This window comes from Archocentrus centrarchus, chromosome 3 (genome assembly GCF_007364275.1).
Source record: "Archocentrus centrarchus isolate MPI-CPG fArcCen1 chromosome 3, fArcCen1, whole genome shotgun sequence".
Lineage (NCBI taxonomy): Eukaryota > Metazoa > Chordata > Actinopteri > Cichliformes > Cichlidae > Archocentrus > Archocentrus centrarchus.
Genome location: NC_044348.1, coordinates 2,801,491 through 2,817,791, shown reverse-complemented (window position 1 = coordinate 2,817,791; position 16,301 = coordinate 2,801,491). Strand labels below are relative to the sequence as shown.

The window sequence follows — 16,301 nt, the reverse complement described above, 5'->3', positions numbered from 1 at the left end:
GTGAAAGGAGTCCAATGCAGGTTGATGAGTCAGTGAAGCTCACTTCTGACCGATGACAGCAATGTTGAGGTGAGTTGTTGAGGATATCCTGAAGTTTTCTGTCAGTAAGCTCTACTGGTTTTGCCACTGTTAGTTGCTGCTGTTAGCCAGTGTTAATTTCGTTGACGAAATTTTTTCGTCAGTTTTCGTCAACGACCCTTTTTTTCATGACGAAAACGGGATGATAACTAAATAAAAACTACCTAAAAGGATAAAAATGATGATGAAATTAACTGACACTTTCGTCAACGACTGAAAACAAGACGAAAATGCTTGGTGGGGACGAGATCCAATCAGAACTTATTTAATTTTGTGAAAGGCCGGAACAAGTAAGGAGAACATCCAATCAGATGCACAGTTGCACAAATTTGCTCTAAACCCGGGAAGGCCAATTAAGTTACGTAAACAATGTCAGCAAGGAGAAAGAGAACAAGAGAACAAAACAAGGTGTAAACCATGTGGGGCGACTATCTCAAGTAAAAACACGACAAATCTTAAACGACATCTGCAAGCCAGTCACCCAGCTCTCCATGCAAAGATAAGCATTTTAATGTCATGCACGATAAAGTGTTTTTCCCAGTTTGGCATTTGTGTTAAGAGAAAATCACCACACCTAATCTAGTCGACTATATTCTTACGATAATTCATCGACTAAAACTATTCAGATGACTAAATTAGGACTAAAACTAAATTACATTTTCATCAAAAGAATAAAACTAAATCAAAATTTGCTGTCAAAATTAACACTGCTGTTAGCCTCTGTTAGCTGCTATTTGGCCGGCGTTAATTAAACTTTCTTTGAAGCGGACCTAACATTGTTGAACTCGGTCACTTCCCAAATAAACTCTCATACGATGTGAGAATGTCATCAAACTGTTTATCAGAGGGAAAGTGTGTTTTTCAGGACACTCAAGCCTAGCATTAGCAGGCTCATTTTCAGCTGCCTGGAGCTGCCGGGTCACATATCTAATCTGCTGAAAATACATAACTGAGACAGTTTCAGGAAAAAATAAATGTGTTTATGCACGTTTTAGCGTGTTAGAGCCCTGACTTCAGTTCATGAGATGTGGCTTGATGTGAGGAGGAAGAGGGTGACATTTTATGCAGATGCCAATCGCGTTGTCTCTTTCCTTGGCATTTCCACTTCTTTGGAGAAAGGGACCCCATCTCAGATGATAAAACATAGGTTTGACCCTTCATATCTTCAGTCTTTGTGTTACAGGCACGAATTAAAATTTGCCTCCAACACCACACAAATCCAATGAGCTTTCTTCTACATATGTGATTGGTTGTTAGCACATAATAAAATGTAATTCAGTGGAATGGCAATGCGTATCTCAGCCACTGTATTTAAGATGACAGGGAAACATGGCACCCACTCCTATGTATTTTTAATGTATTTATTCTAAGTTTATGAGAATGCATCAATTAGTTTGAAGATGTAATCACACACTGATCCATGTATATTTATGAGTATTCTTTTTTCTATTAAATAACCTCAAAAAATGACTGTACGTTTAATAACAAGTTTGAAACTGCACCAAAATCTAAACTAAATAAATAAACTGATGGAGAACCAGTCTCTGCAAAATATATAAAAGTATTATCTAAAAGTGTAATTAGCTGATGTATTTCATTTTATTTCAAGTGCAGCTGTTTAAAAACTACAGTCCTAAACATGCAGCATCATTTCTAACTGGACTGCAGTATAAGGCACATACAGGCAGTGGTAAATGGCCTATAACTGAGAGTTCGCTCTTTTAAAAGACTGGCTGTCAATCACGCTGAATGACAGACTATCTCTAGAGGTGGACGACTGGTAAATCGAGGCTTCATGATGACCACAAGGAACAATCTTGGAAAAAAGGCACCCTCTCTAATGGAAAGCCGAACTAGTAAAACACCAGGGTGCCCACACACAAACACACACACACACACACACCAAAGGGGGTAATATACTTTCTCCATTCCTTCGAAGCGGTGACTGATAACACATGCTGGAAGGACATTAGAATTCTATACCTCAAGCACAATCTGCATCGTCCTCTCTGCTATATGTGTGTCAAATCTTTTTACAGTGCATTTGGTCTGGCCTGGTGATGCAAGCAACAGCTGCCTTTATTTCACAGAGAGAGAGAGAGAGAGAGAAAGAGAGAAAGCCTTGAGGCAAACAGGCTTGCAGCACAGACTGAGGACACACACACACACACACACACACACACCCACACTTTCTCTCACACATACAGGCAGTGTGAGCAGTGGATGGTGAAGAAAAGATTGTCAGTGTCACATCGAATGGAAATGAAGGTGTAGATCACAGATGTCTGTCCCAGTGGTGTAATACAGCAGCTCTGACCACACATCACTGTCAGTGATCAGTGAGTAATTTGAACAGAGGTCATAAAAACTCTCCTCTCCCTCACACACAAACATAAAGCATGCACATATACAGTACATATGTTGCACTGCCAAAGTTTGTGTCGATGAATATATTATAAACATTTAGAAATAATGTCCAAGCTCTCAGTGCAGCACTATGACAGCATCACACAGCGGTATTTTAAGTTGCATACAGTGTAAAACAGTGTCACCATTGATTTTTTTTTTAATATCTGTATCACTGCACATTGGATTTCAAATTAATAAGATGGTGCAGGGGCAACCAGTGGTGCAGTGGTTAGGACATAATTCACCGTATGTCTCCATGCATGCTAGATTAAACTATGGTTCTAGACTGGTTGTGTGTGCATGGACGTATATGTGTTTGTGTGTTAGCCCTTGATGGCGTCAGCTGTGTGGATGTCTGCTGGATATTGTTTGTGAATGCAGATATATTAAAAAGAGCTAATACAAATTTTGATAAATGTTGCAGCCATTTCCAGTTTATCAGGCAGCTAAACCAGAAATTGCTGTTTGTTAGATACACCTAGCATAACAGCTAATGCATTCCTCCTCAGAGTCCTAACCTCCTGAAGGTTCTAATCATCAGTTTTTGCACAAAGTGCTTCAGAGAAGTGTTAAGTCAACTTCATGATTTTGGGGGATGCGGTTTTTAGAGTGCTGCTGAAACGCACTGCATTATGCAGAGACGCGTTTCTGTCCTGACTCCACTGAGATCCACAGATGAGCCACATCAAGCTGCAAACAATGTTCCACAAACAGAACTCTGGCCCAGTAGGGCAAAGACTCTGCGGGTGTCTTGTGGCGTCTGACACAGCACGTTGTATCCTTTGCGTTCTGATTGTTGCCGTGCATCTCCATGGATCAGGCTTGTTCCAGTTTTTGCACCATGCCGGGACACAATGCTCCACTGAGGGAAGCTGTTGCCAATGGAGGGTGCCACTGCTTGGTCTGCAGTAATATTTAGGTGGGTGAACTTCACTGATCAGTGACTTAAAATTTTAACAAAAACTGAACTAAATTACATTCATGACTTATCAGTACGGACAAAAGCTAATAAAAACTGAGGTACAAGAGGAGTGAATATCAGACTGTCTGCTTTCAGCCTGACATTATTGTCTATCATGTCAACACAATGTTAATGAAAAAGACAAGATACCGCTGCAATATAGATATATTTGCTTTTTTTTAAACAATGTTGTGTGTAGTAATAAGAATGAAAGATGTGTTATTTCAATAAACAGAAAATAGAAAAAAAAATTCTCACAAAACTCTTCAGTCTGTGACCTGTTTTGAATGTGTGAAGACTGGCCTGAGCTGACTCCAGATCGTAGGACTTAATTAGTATTTCAGCCTGGCCCTGAGTGCAGACTAGAGTTCCTACACTGTTCATCTGATGTGAATGTCAACTTCTTTCGAATAAAGCTGAAAATTGTCAGTTCAAGCGCATCGAAGTCAGTGTGCTGCAGTACAGAGAGAAAGCAATTAAAAATACAGCTAGGTTAGGAAATATTTGTAAAGTGTCAACTATCCAATTATTAATTTGGTCCCTTGAAAAACATATCAAAGAGCTGTGATGCCTGAACTCTTCCTGCAGTTTGGGTGTAAATACTGTTAAACCAAGGCAGAGGAGTCTCCCTTTCAAGCCCATACTCACTCTAAACTCACTCTATACCTGTAACTGAAATATTTTTGATAATAATTTAAAATATAAAAATCCACAAAAATGGTAAAAACACACACACACACACACAGAAAACCCACTTTCCAGAAATATATGGACCAATCAGCATGTCACTACCCAAATAATTATAGAAGGTACACAAAGACTGTGCGTGGGTGTGTCTGTGTGTGTGTGTGTGTTCTGCACTGATGAGAAACCAATGCTTTCCCTAAAAATGATGAAACCTTGGCTTTCTGGGCACCTTTAAGGTTTGGTTAGCCTTTGGGGTTTGGATTAGAGCGAGGCTGGATTTAAGGTTTGGTTCTGACGCGGGATGGGGAAAGGAATGAATATGGCTGATGAAAGTGTTCACAGGGAGTGCAAATGTATGAGGTATGCATGCTTATAATGCTCATCCAGGTATGGAAGCATTTGTTTTTTTTGTATCCACAAAAGTTCATGTTTCAGTTTCCTATTAGTGCTATAAAATTAGCTTTGTATGTTTACTTTGTATGTCTGCAGTTACAATCCCCAGTTATTTTATTTATACAGCAATAATAGCCCAGGCTGACCTGAGCTTTGCCTTTAGGTAATACTGACAGATACTTATTATCCTAGAAGAGCTTTTATTCAGCAATACTTTGTTCCTCAGTTTGATCATGCACAACATGGCATTTCTGTTCAATAGCGGGGGGTTGAAGGTCATCAAATGTTGTAAACTGTGTTTGTAACGAATTATCAAAAGGGCCTAAAGGAATAGTAAAAACTTTGACCTCATATGCAGATTTGAGAGACAGCTCAGTACACTTTGCTACAGTGCCACACAAAGGAAAGTGCACATTACATGGTTCTGTTTTCAAGCAAAAAACACATATACATGTTAACTTATTATGGCATAAACAGCTTCAACTTCAGACAAGGATGTTTGAAATGTTGTCTTAGCTGTAAAATTCATCCAATTGCATGCAAAAATTTTGTGTGTGTCATTAATCGAGTGCCCTACGCACTAAAACCCAATGGGAGGCTTCCTGATAAACACTTGGTGACACAACAAGGACATTAACCTAAATTTAAGGACAGGCACGGAAAGATGGTTCGAGAGTGGAGAATTTATTTTATGTGCTGATGGGAAGGAAACTTTGTAAATGAGTAATGGTGGAGTTTTATTTATCAGTTCACCAACTAGCACTTTGAATAAAAATACAGATAATTCATACATTGATATAAAACAAAAACCCCTATCCTTAAACAATGAACAAGGCAATTTGCAGCAACTACAAGGAAAACAGACAGGATTTTTAAAGTTCAGCTCTTCATAAAATTCAAATTTATTCCACAATATGCTGATTTTTCCAGTTCATCCCATGAGTTTATTTTCCATTCTGTTTTGAGAAGTAGGCTAAATTAACCCCAGACTCTACTGTATTACAACTGATACTGGGTTGAGGAGAGCGAACATAGCCGAGGATAGCCAAATTAATAATGTTTGAGTAATATGTTGAAAAAGGTGAAATGCGTGAAGAAAATCCAAAGGAAAACTGAAACAACCAGGTTATGGAGGACAAAAGGAGATGCAGGTAAGGTAAAAGAGAGCCAAGTTCAGTTCTGAAGCTTCACACTGCCTTTTGTAATGCATTCAAGCATTCCATCATTGTCCATGTTAGATTCATTATTGTCCTGTAGTGCATGAAACGCAGAGCGTTTCACAAAAGCAGTGGTTCCAAACGAGCTTGCAGCATCCCCGAGGAGTCGGCATCCTTGGCACAATGGATTCTAGATAAAGATAATTTATTACAGTTGCTCCCTCAGATGGAGAGGCTCCCTGGAGGAGGAGTGTTGAGAGGATGAAGAGCATCCCAAGCTACTGCAAGGGCTCAATATGCTTTATTTAAAGGCCTAGTTAGCCCGTCTTATCATTATCCCACTCCCGCGCACTGAATGCGATAGATTACAGCTGCTGCTTTATTTCACCTCCTATCTCTATCTGCAGTGTTACTTCTATAGCTCTTGGCTATTTTTTTCTTTCCTTCACCTCTTGCCTCTTTTTTTTTTTTTTAACCCCTGTTTCCCAACAAGCCCTTCTCAGCTTTAGCTGTGAGGAAAACCTAAGTAGGCTCCGTTTATCCCCTCATCTTTAGCAGGTTAAAGAAAGGAGCAATAGGGAAAATGTGAAGAGAATCGCAAAGACGCTGGACAATAAGCAGGGCCACATTTTCAAACTTTTTACATTCTGTTTGTGTACAGGTTGAGCAAATGATTTAGAGGTACTAATGGTGTATTTTTGGAGGGTTGCTGTGTCCCTCTGCTTTAATTTTTATTTTTCTACTTGAAGACTTGGATATAAATATTAAAGACTGGAGAATATTAAAACAACAAGCCTACAACTGAGATTTTAAGTCAGATTGCCTTTTCCTAAAGTAGTAAAAACAAGCAAAACAAAGAAAAAAGAAAGAAGCAGTAGACAAAACAGTAAAATGAAGAAGGTATATCTTCGCAGTTTTGCATTATTTCTAGGTTTGGTTGATGTGGCACTGACCACATCAACTCCTTTGGACAAAAAAAAGACACCTCTGAGCTGTATCCTTTCCAGGAATTTCTTTCCAATGACACAAATTTGGTCTATTTGGATTGTACAAGTACGTAAGCCTCCAGCTATTGTTAATTTGTTATAAATATGGCTGTACCTCACGTTTCCAGCAGAACACTGCATACTAAGTAGCTGTGATAGTGGGAGAAATAGCAACAGGATGGAGGGAAAGTGTCATCAGTCAAGAGCGATTTTCTAAGTGCGAAATTGTGGCTAGACTCAAGTATTCAAAGAGAGCGGCACACACAGCCGAGTATTCTTGACTTCACAAGATGCTCCTTGGAACAATGTGTTAAAAAAAATGAAAATGTTTTACCAGTATGATCCGATATCCTCGTGGAGTCCGTGCACGTGAAAAAAGAAAAACGGTGAGATTCTGAACTTCATTTGCATTTTTCAAAGTTTCAACTTTTGAATTGTTGATCTCATGCTATCATTTGCAATGCAAAAATAATAGCATTATATTTTTAAAGAAAAGTCAAATAGCATCTTCACTTAGACGTCTTGCCACTTTAGATGTAACAACTTACCATGTGAATAGGAGGAGATTATTAGGATACTGGCAGAACAAAAAGAAGAAGCGCTATAGCTCTAAATAATCCTTATGATACACCGAGCAACAGGTCCCTGATACAAGGAGTTACAAGTGCACCTGTCAGACATGATGCCAACATATCTCTCATCTTAACTTAGCGTCAGCCTGAAGGGAGAACTTCCTCATTCCCTCAGTCACTTCACACAAGATTTTGCTCTTCCACATCATCTGCCTCTGCTGCTGACAAACACTTTTGAGTGCTCCCTGCACATGGAAGGCACTGAGCTGACTGCAGGTAGGGAACTGCATGATGGGGCTGCGTCTTTCAAGACCAGAGCCTTTCACTAAAAGAAGGAGCTCCTTGAAGCCTCGGTGCAAAAGGGGATGAAGGCGAAGGTACATGTAGACGGTGAAGGAACAGTGCTCCTGTGCAGCAGCGATAGTGTCAAAGCATGAAGAGGAGAGGTAAATCACATCGCAATAGGACCTATTGGCTAACCAATGTCAAAAAAGTAAAAGGCCCATTGATTGCACGACAGGTGGGCAGAAGAGGTGGGAATATCAAGGGAATGTGCATGTCCTCGTGATGCTCTGCCACGTCCACCCCATGCTGTGAGTGCATGCAGAGGCTGGAGAAAATGAGCACAGATTAGAAATCGACATCATTGTGATGGGCTTGGGAACAAGGGTTTCAAAGCTCAAGCTGAGCTTTTCACAGCTCCTCTGTAAGCCCTCGGTACTTTACTCTTGCATCTTACCGCTGGCGCTCTTCCCCCACACAACCTACTGGAAATCTGGCCAATTGCACTAGGCAGTCTTGAATGTGAAGCATGAAGGTGCATAAAGTGTGTGTATCATCTGTGGAGTCTTACCTTAAACAGACCGTGCTTGTGGCTGTGCTGGCCAAGCCACACTCCACTGCCCGGGGTGAGCTCCATCTGGGGAGGGTCTATCACTCGCTCATAAATCCTGCCAACAAAAAAACCAGAAGGAAATATTTGGTTATGATAACGACACGGACACAAACAGGTTTCTCTTTTTGTCCTGGCCTGGCACGAGCAGCGATCCAACACAGCTGAATACAAAAGTAAATCCAGCAGAATATATGTGTCCCCGCTCCTTCCTGTACACCCCCTCCTTTCATAGAAAGCAGAGAGTGTAGAGCAGAGGCTGCTCTCCTCAAGCATGACAGCTGGTCTTGCCCAACGGCTCTCTAACACAGTATTGATATCTGGACCTGGAATGTAGGCTGGATTAACCGCCCGACTCCTGACACAGACACAAACAGGCTTTGGCATTATCAAGGCAAACATCCTCAGTGTCATTCAACACCATTTATTCCTTCCAGTAAGGTGGGCTTACAGATGCCAGCGAGCTGCAATAGGCCTCTTTGAGCATGTCTAAGAACAATTTGTCAGCTTTTTCTTCCTCCTTCTCACAACAGGAGCCAGTATGAGTAGAAAGCTGATTTATTTCTTGTGCTGTGCCTCAAATCTCATACTACCATACTTACACTTACTATTTTGAGTGCTTGCTTCAGTTCATGCAGGCAAGTGTGGCTACGTGCAGCGAACAGTAGTCGTTTAACGGTCAAAGGTTTGAGTGTGGAAGGCCGTTCACTTTTGATCTCGCTACCTTCGTTGTTTAGAAGGCAATCGACCATCAATCAGAGTTTTAGCGAGTGGCTGGAAAACTAGTCATCAACGCTGATGCTAATGCTAGCTAGCTAACTAACAGGATAACCAATTTTTATCAGATGAATTTAAAATTAGGTGTGGGCAAAGGCTCGACATGCTATAAATGTTCACTACCCCACCAAAAGCAGTGGTAGTAAAACTGTCCTAACAGGAGTGTCAGAACGGAGACATTATCTTTTAGGTTCACTGGATGTTAGCCTACATAGCATACTGGCAGCAGTACTAATTTGGTTTCAGTTTACAGCAAAGCCTACACAACAGCACTTCTATAATTGAGTAGTGGTTATGTTATGTTCAGGACTTTAATATTGTTGGAGCGTGTTTCCATAACTGAGTACAGGACTGAAAGTGAGATCTGTGAGCTCGAAAGGTCAACGGGTGAACAGGTGATTGATCTTTATATATGACAGTACTCATCCCACCTGCATCAAGGCACGGTCGTTTTTCATTCCTCTGACTTATACTTAAAGGTCCTTTGAGCAGTGTTTTTGCTGTTAACACTGAGTGAAATGATGCCCTATTGTGTCAAGAGATCATTACTGCTGTTAATTCATGCAGCTTTGTAGTTTCAGGCCCTCATAAAAAGCCAGCGGCACCTCAGACAATCTACTTTCCTTAGACAAGGGGAAGGTAAGAGATTTAGCACAAAGCTGGCAGATCATGGCTACAACGGCATCCTGTGGAGAATTACAAAATAAAATAAAGACTTTACATAATGGATGGATTACCTTTAACTACTGTTGTTAAACAGTATTGTGGTTCTCCATGCTGGTGAATTAGCAGTGCAGTATATTAAGGCTATTTATACCATAGCTGTGTGATTTCCCACCTGCTGGGCGAGTTATCACCACAATAGCGAGCGTAGAGGTCATGTGATCATACCTTTTTTTTTTCCCCTCCCAAACTCCAATCTTTCTGTTTTTGGTTTCCTTCACCTTTTCCTATCAACAGCTCAGCAGTGATCAACACTAGGAGTTTCACAGAAAGAACACTGGAGAATAGCAATGCCAATTAGAACAGTGATGTGCTCCCAGGTGTAGTTGCAGTCTGGCAGCAGCTGATTGTCACAGGACATACACTGTAGAGTGTGATTAAGAGTGCACTGCTATTGCCAGGACTCAATGCAAATAGGTAAAATTTTATAACCAAGAGCACAGAAGACTATGAAAATAACTGCAGTGACTGTGTCGTTGTATGATCATTGTTTGACATTATATTTCCCCTCTTACCATGGTGGTACCTCACCATGCAGATGATTGTGACTTAATTTGATGCAGAAAATGTGCTCATAGAAGTGTTTGCCTCCAGTGAAGGTAAATGGAGGATGAAAATATTTAGAAACCCTAACTGTGCATTTTTTTTTTTTTTTAAATCATGGTGTTTCTTCTGTCAGTTTGGTTCACCGGGATGAGCAGGTGACCCATATGCTTTAAGGCTATTGCAGCCAGGTCTGAATCCACCCCATTTGTTGTACGGATTTCCCCTGCTGTTCTCCTAAATTTGCTCTCAACGCTCAATTGTCCTGTTGCAATAAAGGCAAAAAAAAAATACTTAAAAAAAAAACCCTCTATCCTCTTCTAGGTTTGTGGGGACTGAAACGAAGACAGACTACCCAGAACTTCACAGCTTTGCTTCTTCAGATATCAGAGTTAAGGGTCAAAGCACTCAGTTTGCCTGTAAATGCACGATGCTGCTCGACTGCTTGTAATTTTATCTCAGTGATATCAGCCTCCCTGTTAGCCAGCTCCCTCTCTCAGAGCATTATCAGAACTAAATTCTGCAAATGTGTACTGAAAGATTCCTGCAGCTGCTTTTTTACATTACAGCATTCAGCTGAATGAACGCAGACTGGCATTTACCGCTGAGACTGGCAAAAATATATGGAAAAAAAAATCCCAAAACAGTGATTAGATTTTTTTTTAATGATCAGCTAGAAATGTTGCAACAGAGTAAGAGTGTCCAGATGAAGCACCGCAGGCAATTCATCTTCAGCAATATAGCCAACTTCAGACCATTCTGTCATACCTGCCATTCATGTCATACCTATGATGTGCGCAGCATGTAGCCCAGTTTCAGTTGTATATGGAAGGATCGAAAGGAGATAATTATCACCTCAGGCCTTCATTTACACAACACCAATCATCCATTTGCTGTTCAGGTGGATTCTAACAAAGTAGCTTGGCTTTCTCCACATTTTTTGACATTTCTACTGCACTCTATGAGGTAGCTTTGCATGATTCAATTCAAAATAATCCTTAGTTATTTTATATTTGGCTGCAGTCCCTCAGTTCATCCTTTGAAAACATTTTAGCTCCCTCTCCTCATCAAATTTCTTCTGAGTGTCTTCCCTCCTGCAGATACAGAGAAACATTTGAACAGAAGGTGGGTGAGGCTTCTGCACTCAAAACCAGAGCCGATTGCCTGATAATATCATATTAATAAGATCCACTCTCAGTGGCATTATACAGAGCCAAGAGTGGAAGAAAAACTGTCAAAACTGAGTATTTAGAGCAGTTTGAAGCCTGAGCTTTTGGCTCACAGGCATTACTTGTATTTACACTGACCTCATTATTTGAAATTGTGTCCATGATTAATATGAGCATCCACCACTAACATTATGCATATGACAGAAAATAAAGGAAAGTATAATAGATCCCCTTCCGAGAGTTGTCGCTGGTATGAGTACGAACAGGTATCTCCATTGTAGCCAGATGAAGTAGGCCCATCACTTGATCCATAACCAGCAAAAATGGGGCAGCTCCACTTTTACACATCTCCTGTTAACCTTTATCATTGTCTGTCTGTATGTCACTGAGTTAAAATAAGAAAGACCCACATCTAGACATAGAAGAAAGAGTCAGGCAGGTGTGGCGCCACTCGCCATCATTCAATGAGGCGAAGAGAAAATTCTGAAATGTGGAAAGTACTGCCTTATGAGCTGCTAGAAGTGTGGAAGCACCGTATGGTAGACTGTGTAAATCCACGTCTTACCGCACAGCACATATTTTGTTGACAGTCCATTGCAATATGCTGCCAGGCCACCTCATTTCCAGTGATTTACTGACTGAATTGAATAAACTACATTTAATCTGGGGCAGTCATGATTTCAGCACTGCTGGCTTGCAGCTTCCCAAGTTTGTATTCAAGCTACTGATAAGAGTCAATATAAAGAAAAATTAAGTCCTAAATAAAGCCACAAATGCTAACAAAAAGCCACATCGGTCTGACTTAAGGATGTAAAAAAAAATAATAATAATCAATCAAAAACAAATAGTTTCCATCTTCAAAAGTTTGACAATTTATTTAGGTCTTTGACAGCCTTCATGGCTTCACTTCAAAAGAACAGTCTCATTCACAGCCATCATTTTTGCTCTGCCAATATCTGCCGTCCACACTAAACTCCAGACCACTTTCAATTTTCCACTAGTTGAGCTTGAGACATTTTCTGTCATGTTTGTGTCTTTCTTCTGGCAGAGAGATGAAGTCAGAAATTGGGAGTTAATGTCCCTTTTGAATCACTTGCCTCACCATGGACATAATTCTCAAAGCTCTCAGTTTATCCCCTGCCAAAAGCACAAGCTGGGATATGCCAAGTCAGTGAAGGCGGGTGGGAGATTACTGGTAACTGTGGCAGGCACCTAAAAAAATGTGTGAAAAGTTTCCAATGTGTGTATTTAACCTAGACTGGATTTTAGTGTGCCTTATCAAATTATAATCCAGTGGAGAATCATCTCATGAAACCTTAAAACGTTTGAACTAATCTCAAAAGGCCAGCATTCATGGGCAAACTTAAACATGTCCAGATTGAAAATGAATTTGCTAGGTGAGTATATGACTACATTTTTGTTTTGTACTTCAAATTATACATACACGTATGAGTCTTCTGCTGCCACAACAACTACATTATCTTCTTTGTTGGGATCCTAAATATAACCTTGCACCTTACACCTTTATTTTGTTTTTCCCCCCAACAATGGAGCCAGAATCCATTGATCAGTGAGGATCAATGCACTCCTACAGCATGATCACCCATCCATCCATCCATCCATCCATCCATCCATCCATCCATCCATCCATCCTCTTCCACTTATCCTTTTCAGGGTCATGGGGGGCTGGATCTTAAATAATTTGTAGCACTCTCTTTCATGTGTAGTAGACATACTACTACAAACTACATCTGCTCTGGCTGTAGTAGACATAGTTTGTAGTATAAGTCCCAGAGGAGTCCTTCTAAATTTCTACACTGTTAGACTTTGTCCAATATTCAGTCACAAAACTATTGCAATGGCCATCTTTGACACTCTCAGTGCAACATAGAACCACTGTTTTAAAACCATGACCAAATATATCGCCACAATTCTTTGCAATTTTGGACTGCTCCACACAAATGATGACCAATATTACAGTCTACATCCATCCTGAGAAGCCCTTGAGACAATCCACATGTCATAATCCAGCTATTTTGAATGGATGTCTACAATATGTGATCTTCTGCATCAGCCAAGCCTAGATAATCATAGACTACATTTGTATTACACAATCCACATCACTCTCTACAATGGGCATGAATATGGACAAGAATAAAGGGATATATTGTGAACAAAATGCACAAGAATTACCATGAGACAACCTTTCCTTTGTGAATACAAATTATGCCCTACTAACTCTAATGTGCTCATAATAATTGGGATGATTCTCAGTTACAGTCCATTTACTCTGATTGGATATGAATTTCAGCTCATTTGCATGTGGATTTCTACTCTGCTGTACAAGGAGAGTTTCTGACCGGTACCTTCTTCATGCCAATATACTGCATGCTCTGTAGCTATGCTTGTAGCTGTATGTACCTTTACAATAAACTAAAAAAAATCTGCCTTACAGTGGTTACCTTTTAGCTCAGCTGAAACTTGAAACTTCATAAGTTCCCTAGAAAATATTTCCTCTACAGTACCTACAAGCCAAAAATGCAGTTCTCTTCCTCCTTTATATAGAGTGTTAAGAATGCTTCAGAACTGACAGCCTGGCATCACAGGGCAATGATTTTGACTATATCTCACAGTAACACCTCGCTGTCAGCAGTGATTCTAGGTGTTAAGCAGTATTAATTGTCTCACACAGTGTATCATTGTCTCTACTTTACATAAATGGAAAGGAAGGTGATACAGACTTTGTGCAACAAGATAAGTAGTGATATATTAGATTTAAAAATGAACAGAAATTTGTCAACATTTTATTTACTTTCCACAATATACAAATAAATGTTCTTATCATGCTTAACAAAGTCCATGTATTTAGAAACTGACTGACAAAAGAATAGACAACAGAAAAGAGTAGACAACTAATACGACTCCAGAGACACAGAAAGATAATTGCAATTACACATATATTATATGTTTGTCCAGTGGTCCAATAACAGTTGAAGCTGCACAAGGTGGTGCAGGTCAAGGGATTACCCATTTACCCTTTGATAGCACTATGATGCTAGGTTCGGAAATTTAATGTCCATCCAGTGCCAGTTTATTACTAACCGATTCAATGCATTTCATGTATCCCATACATTTACGCATACACATTTACGGTCACACCAACATCGATTTTTGAATCATCAATGAACACAACAAGCATGTTTTTGGACAGGTTCAAACCTGGAACCTTCTTGATGTGAGGTGACCAATGCACCTACTGTACAATATGTTGCCCAGCTATTTGTTAAACTGGCTAACTCATATAACTAATCTAACTAAACTATCAAGTCCATGAGATTAGCTGGTTAGTGTTCTCTATGTTCAAAAAGATCAAAAAGAGTTCAGCATCAAATAGTTCAAAAACGTAAGTCTAGTTTATTTTCTCTGAAAAAAATTCCTGCCTTTGTTGACAGCCACCTTAAAAAATAGGCCATCATCTTGAGTCTTCTAATGGCTAATGGACTTTATAAAAACAGACATCATAAAAGAGTATTCTGTATAAATTTGGTGTTTTTAATCACTGGTGCACAATTTTCCTGTAGTTTAAGTTTCCTGCAGCACTAGAAGAGCTCAAATGTCCAATGTTTGAATCTCATCTGGTTTGTGGTTGCAGAACCATTTTCAAACAACATATGAAGCATTAAAACCCATACACACATACACAGGTCATCAAGCAAGTATATTGTCAGTATCCCTTCCACACAATGACAAATGTCTGTGAGGAATGACAAATTCATGGTGAGGAATCATACTGTTGTTTCAAGGATGATACAGCAGCGCTAATACACATATAGACACCTGTGAGATATTCCTATAAAAAATCAGCAACACAAAGACACAAAAATAATGGAAGTAAAACTCCTTTCACTCATGATGCTTTCATTCATTTATGTACCAACCTAAATGAAGGTGTTTGGTTGTTTGCATATTCCTCTGCTTCTCTGCCTGTGCACTTTGACTTTGCCATTTTCTGTATGTTACTTTTTATTTCTGTGGACATTTTTGTAAAGTGGGGAGTGGGGTTTTTAAAATGCTGCATAATGACACGTTCACTTATTTCAGTTTCTCAAGCTTTTATATCCAAAATGCACTGTATAGCCCTTTATTTCAGGTTTCAATGTCTAACAGAAACAATACTGACGGCAGATCGTATGAAATTGTGATGAAAAATGTAACCATTTCCTACAGATATAGAATAAAGCTTTTCATTGTGTTTATTTGTATGAATTGAAGAGCTTGTTATTAATTTGTTTGGAACCTGTTGCTAAATTTTGTCAGATTGGCACCATTTTCCCAAGCAAGAGCCTAAAGCCTAAACATGTATGGTGCTGTTTGCTTACATGAACTTCATTTGTTTAAATTGTGATAACCAGTAATTGATGAATAGAGTGATTTCAGGACACAAAAGCATTATTTTTTAAGTCATTAATACAAAAAAAAATGCTAGTTTAATCAAATATATCATATTAGCTTTAGCCCTGGTCCTCAGCGGTGTGAAGATGATGAATTGTATTGGTTTTCTTTCATGCCCCTGTATTTTCTTATTTCAGTGGAAGCACTACTGTAAATTTAGGCAGCTGTCATGGCAGCTCTGCAGCATCTGCTTCTAAAAGGGCATCAAGTTTCTCTCATGTCTCAAGTGCTGAAAATGAATTGAAGTTTACCAGCTCAGACTGGAGCTCTGCCACCCACAGCGGTTGAAAGATGCTACCATTATGCTCTGAGATGGCAGACATGTGATTTGAATCAATGTTCCCATTCACTGTTAAGTCCAGGCCACGTAATCTTCCAGCAGGAATGAAAGAGAAAGCCTTAATGGAAGAAAGACAGGTTATCTTTTAGCAACACTTTTGATTTTTTTACATTTTTGTTTGTTTTTTCAAATCTTGTGCTAAAAAAGCAGGAAGTAAAACTA

General features: G+C 39.6%; 1 protein-coding gene across 1 annotated transcript in view; it reads right to left on the bottom strand.

Annotated features, from left to right (window-relative positions):
- Positions 1 to 16,301, bottom strand: part of LOC115778064 (protein kinase C-binding protein NELL1) — a 281,912-nt gene that overhangs the window by 186,278 nt on the left and 79,333 nt on the right. The window contains exon 5 of the mRNA XM_030726081.1: positions 8,097 to 8,193. Within this exon, the coding sequence (XP_030581941.1) occupies positions 8,097 to 8,193 (97 nt within the window). The remainder of the gene's footprint in view (positions 1 to 8,096; positions 8,194 to 16,301) is intronic.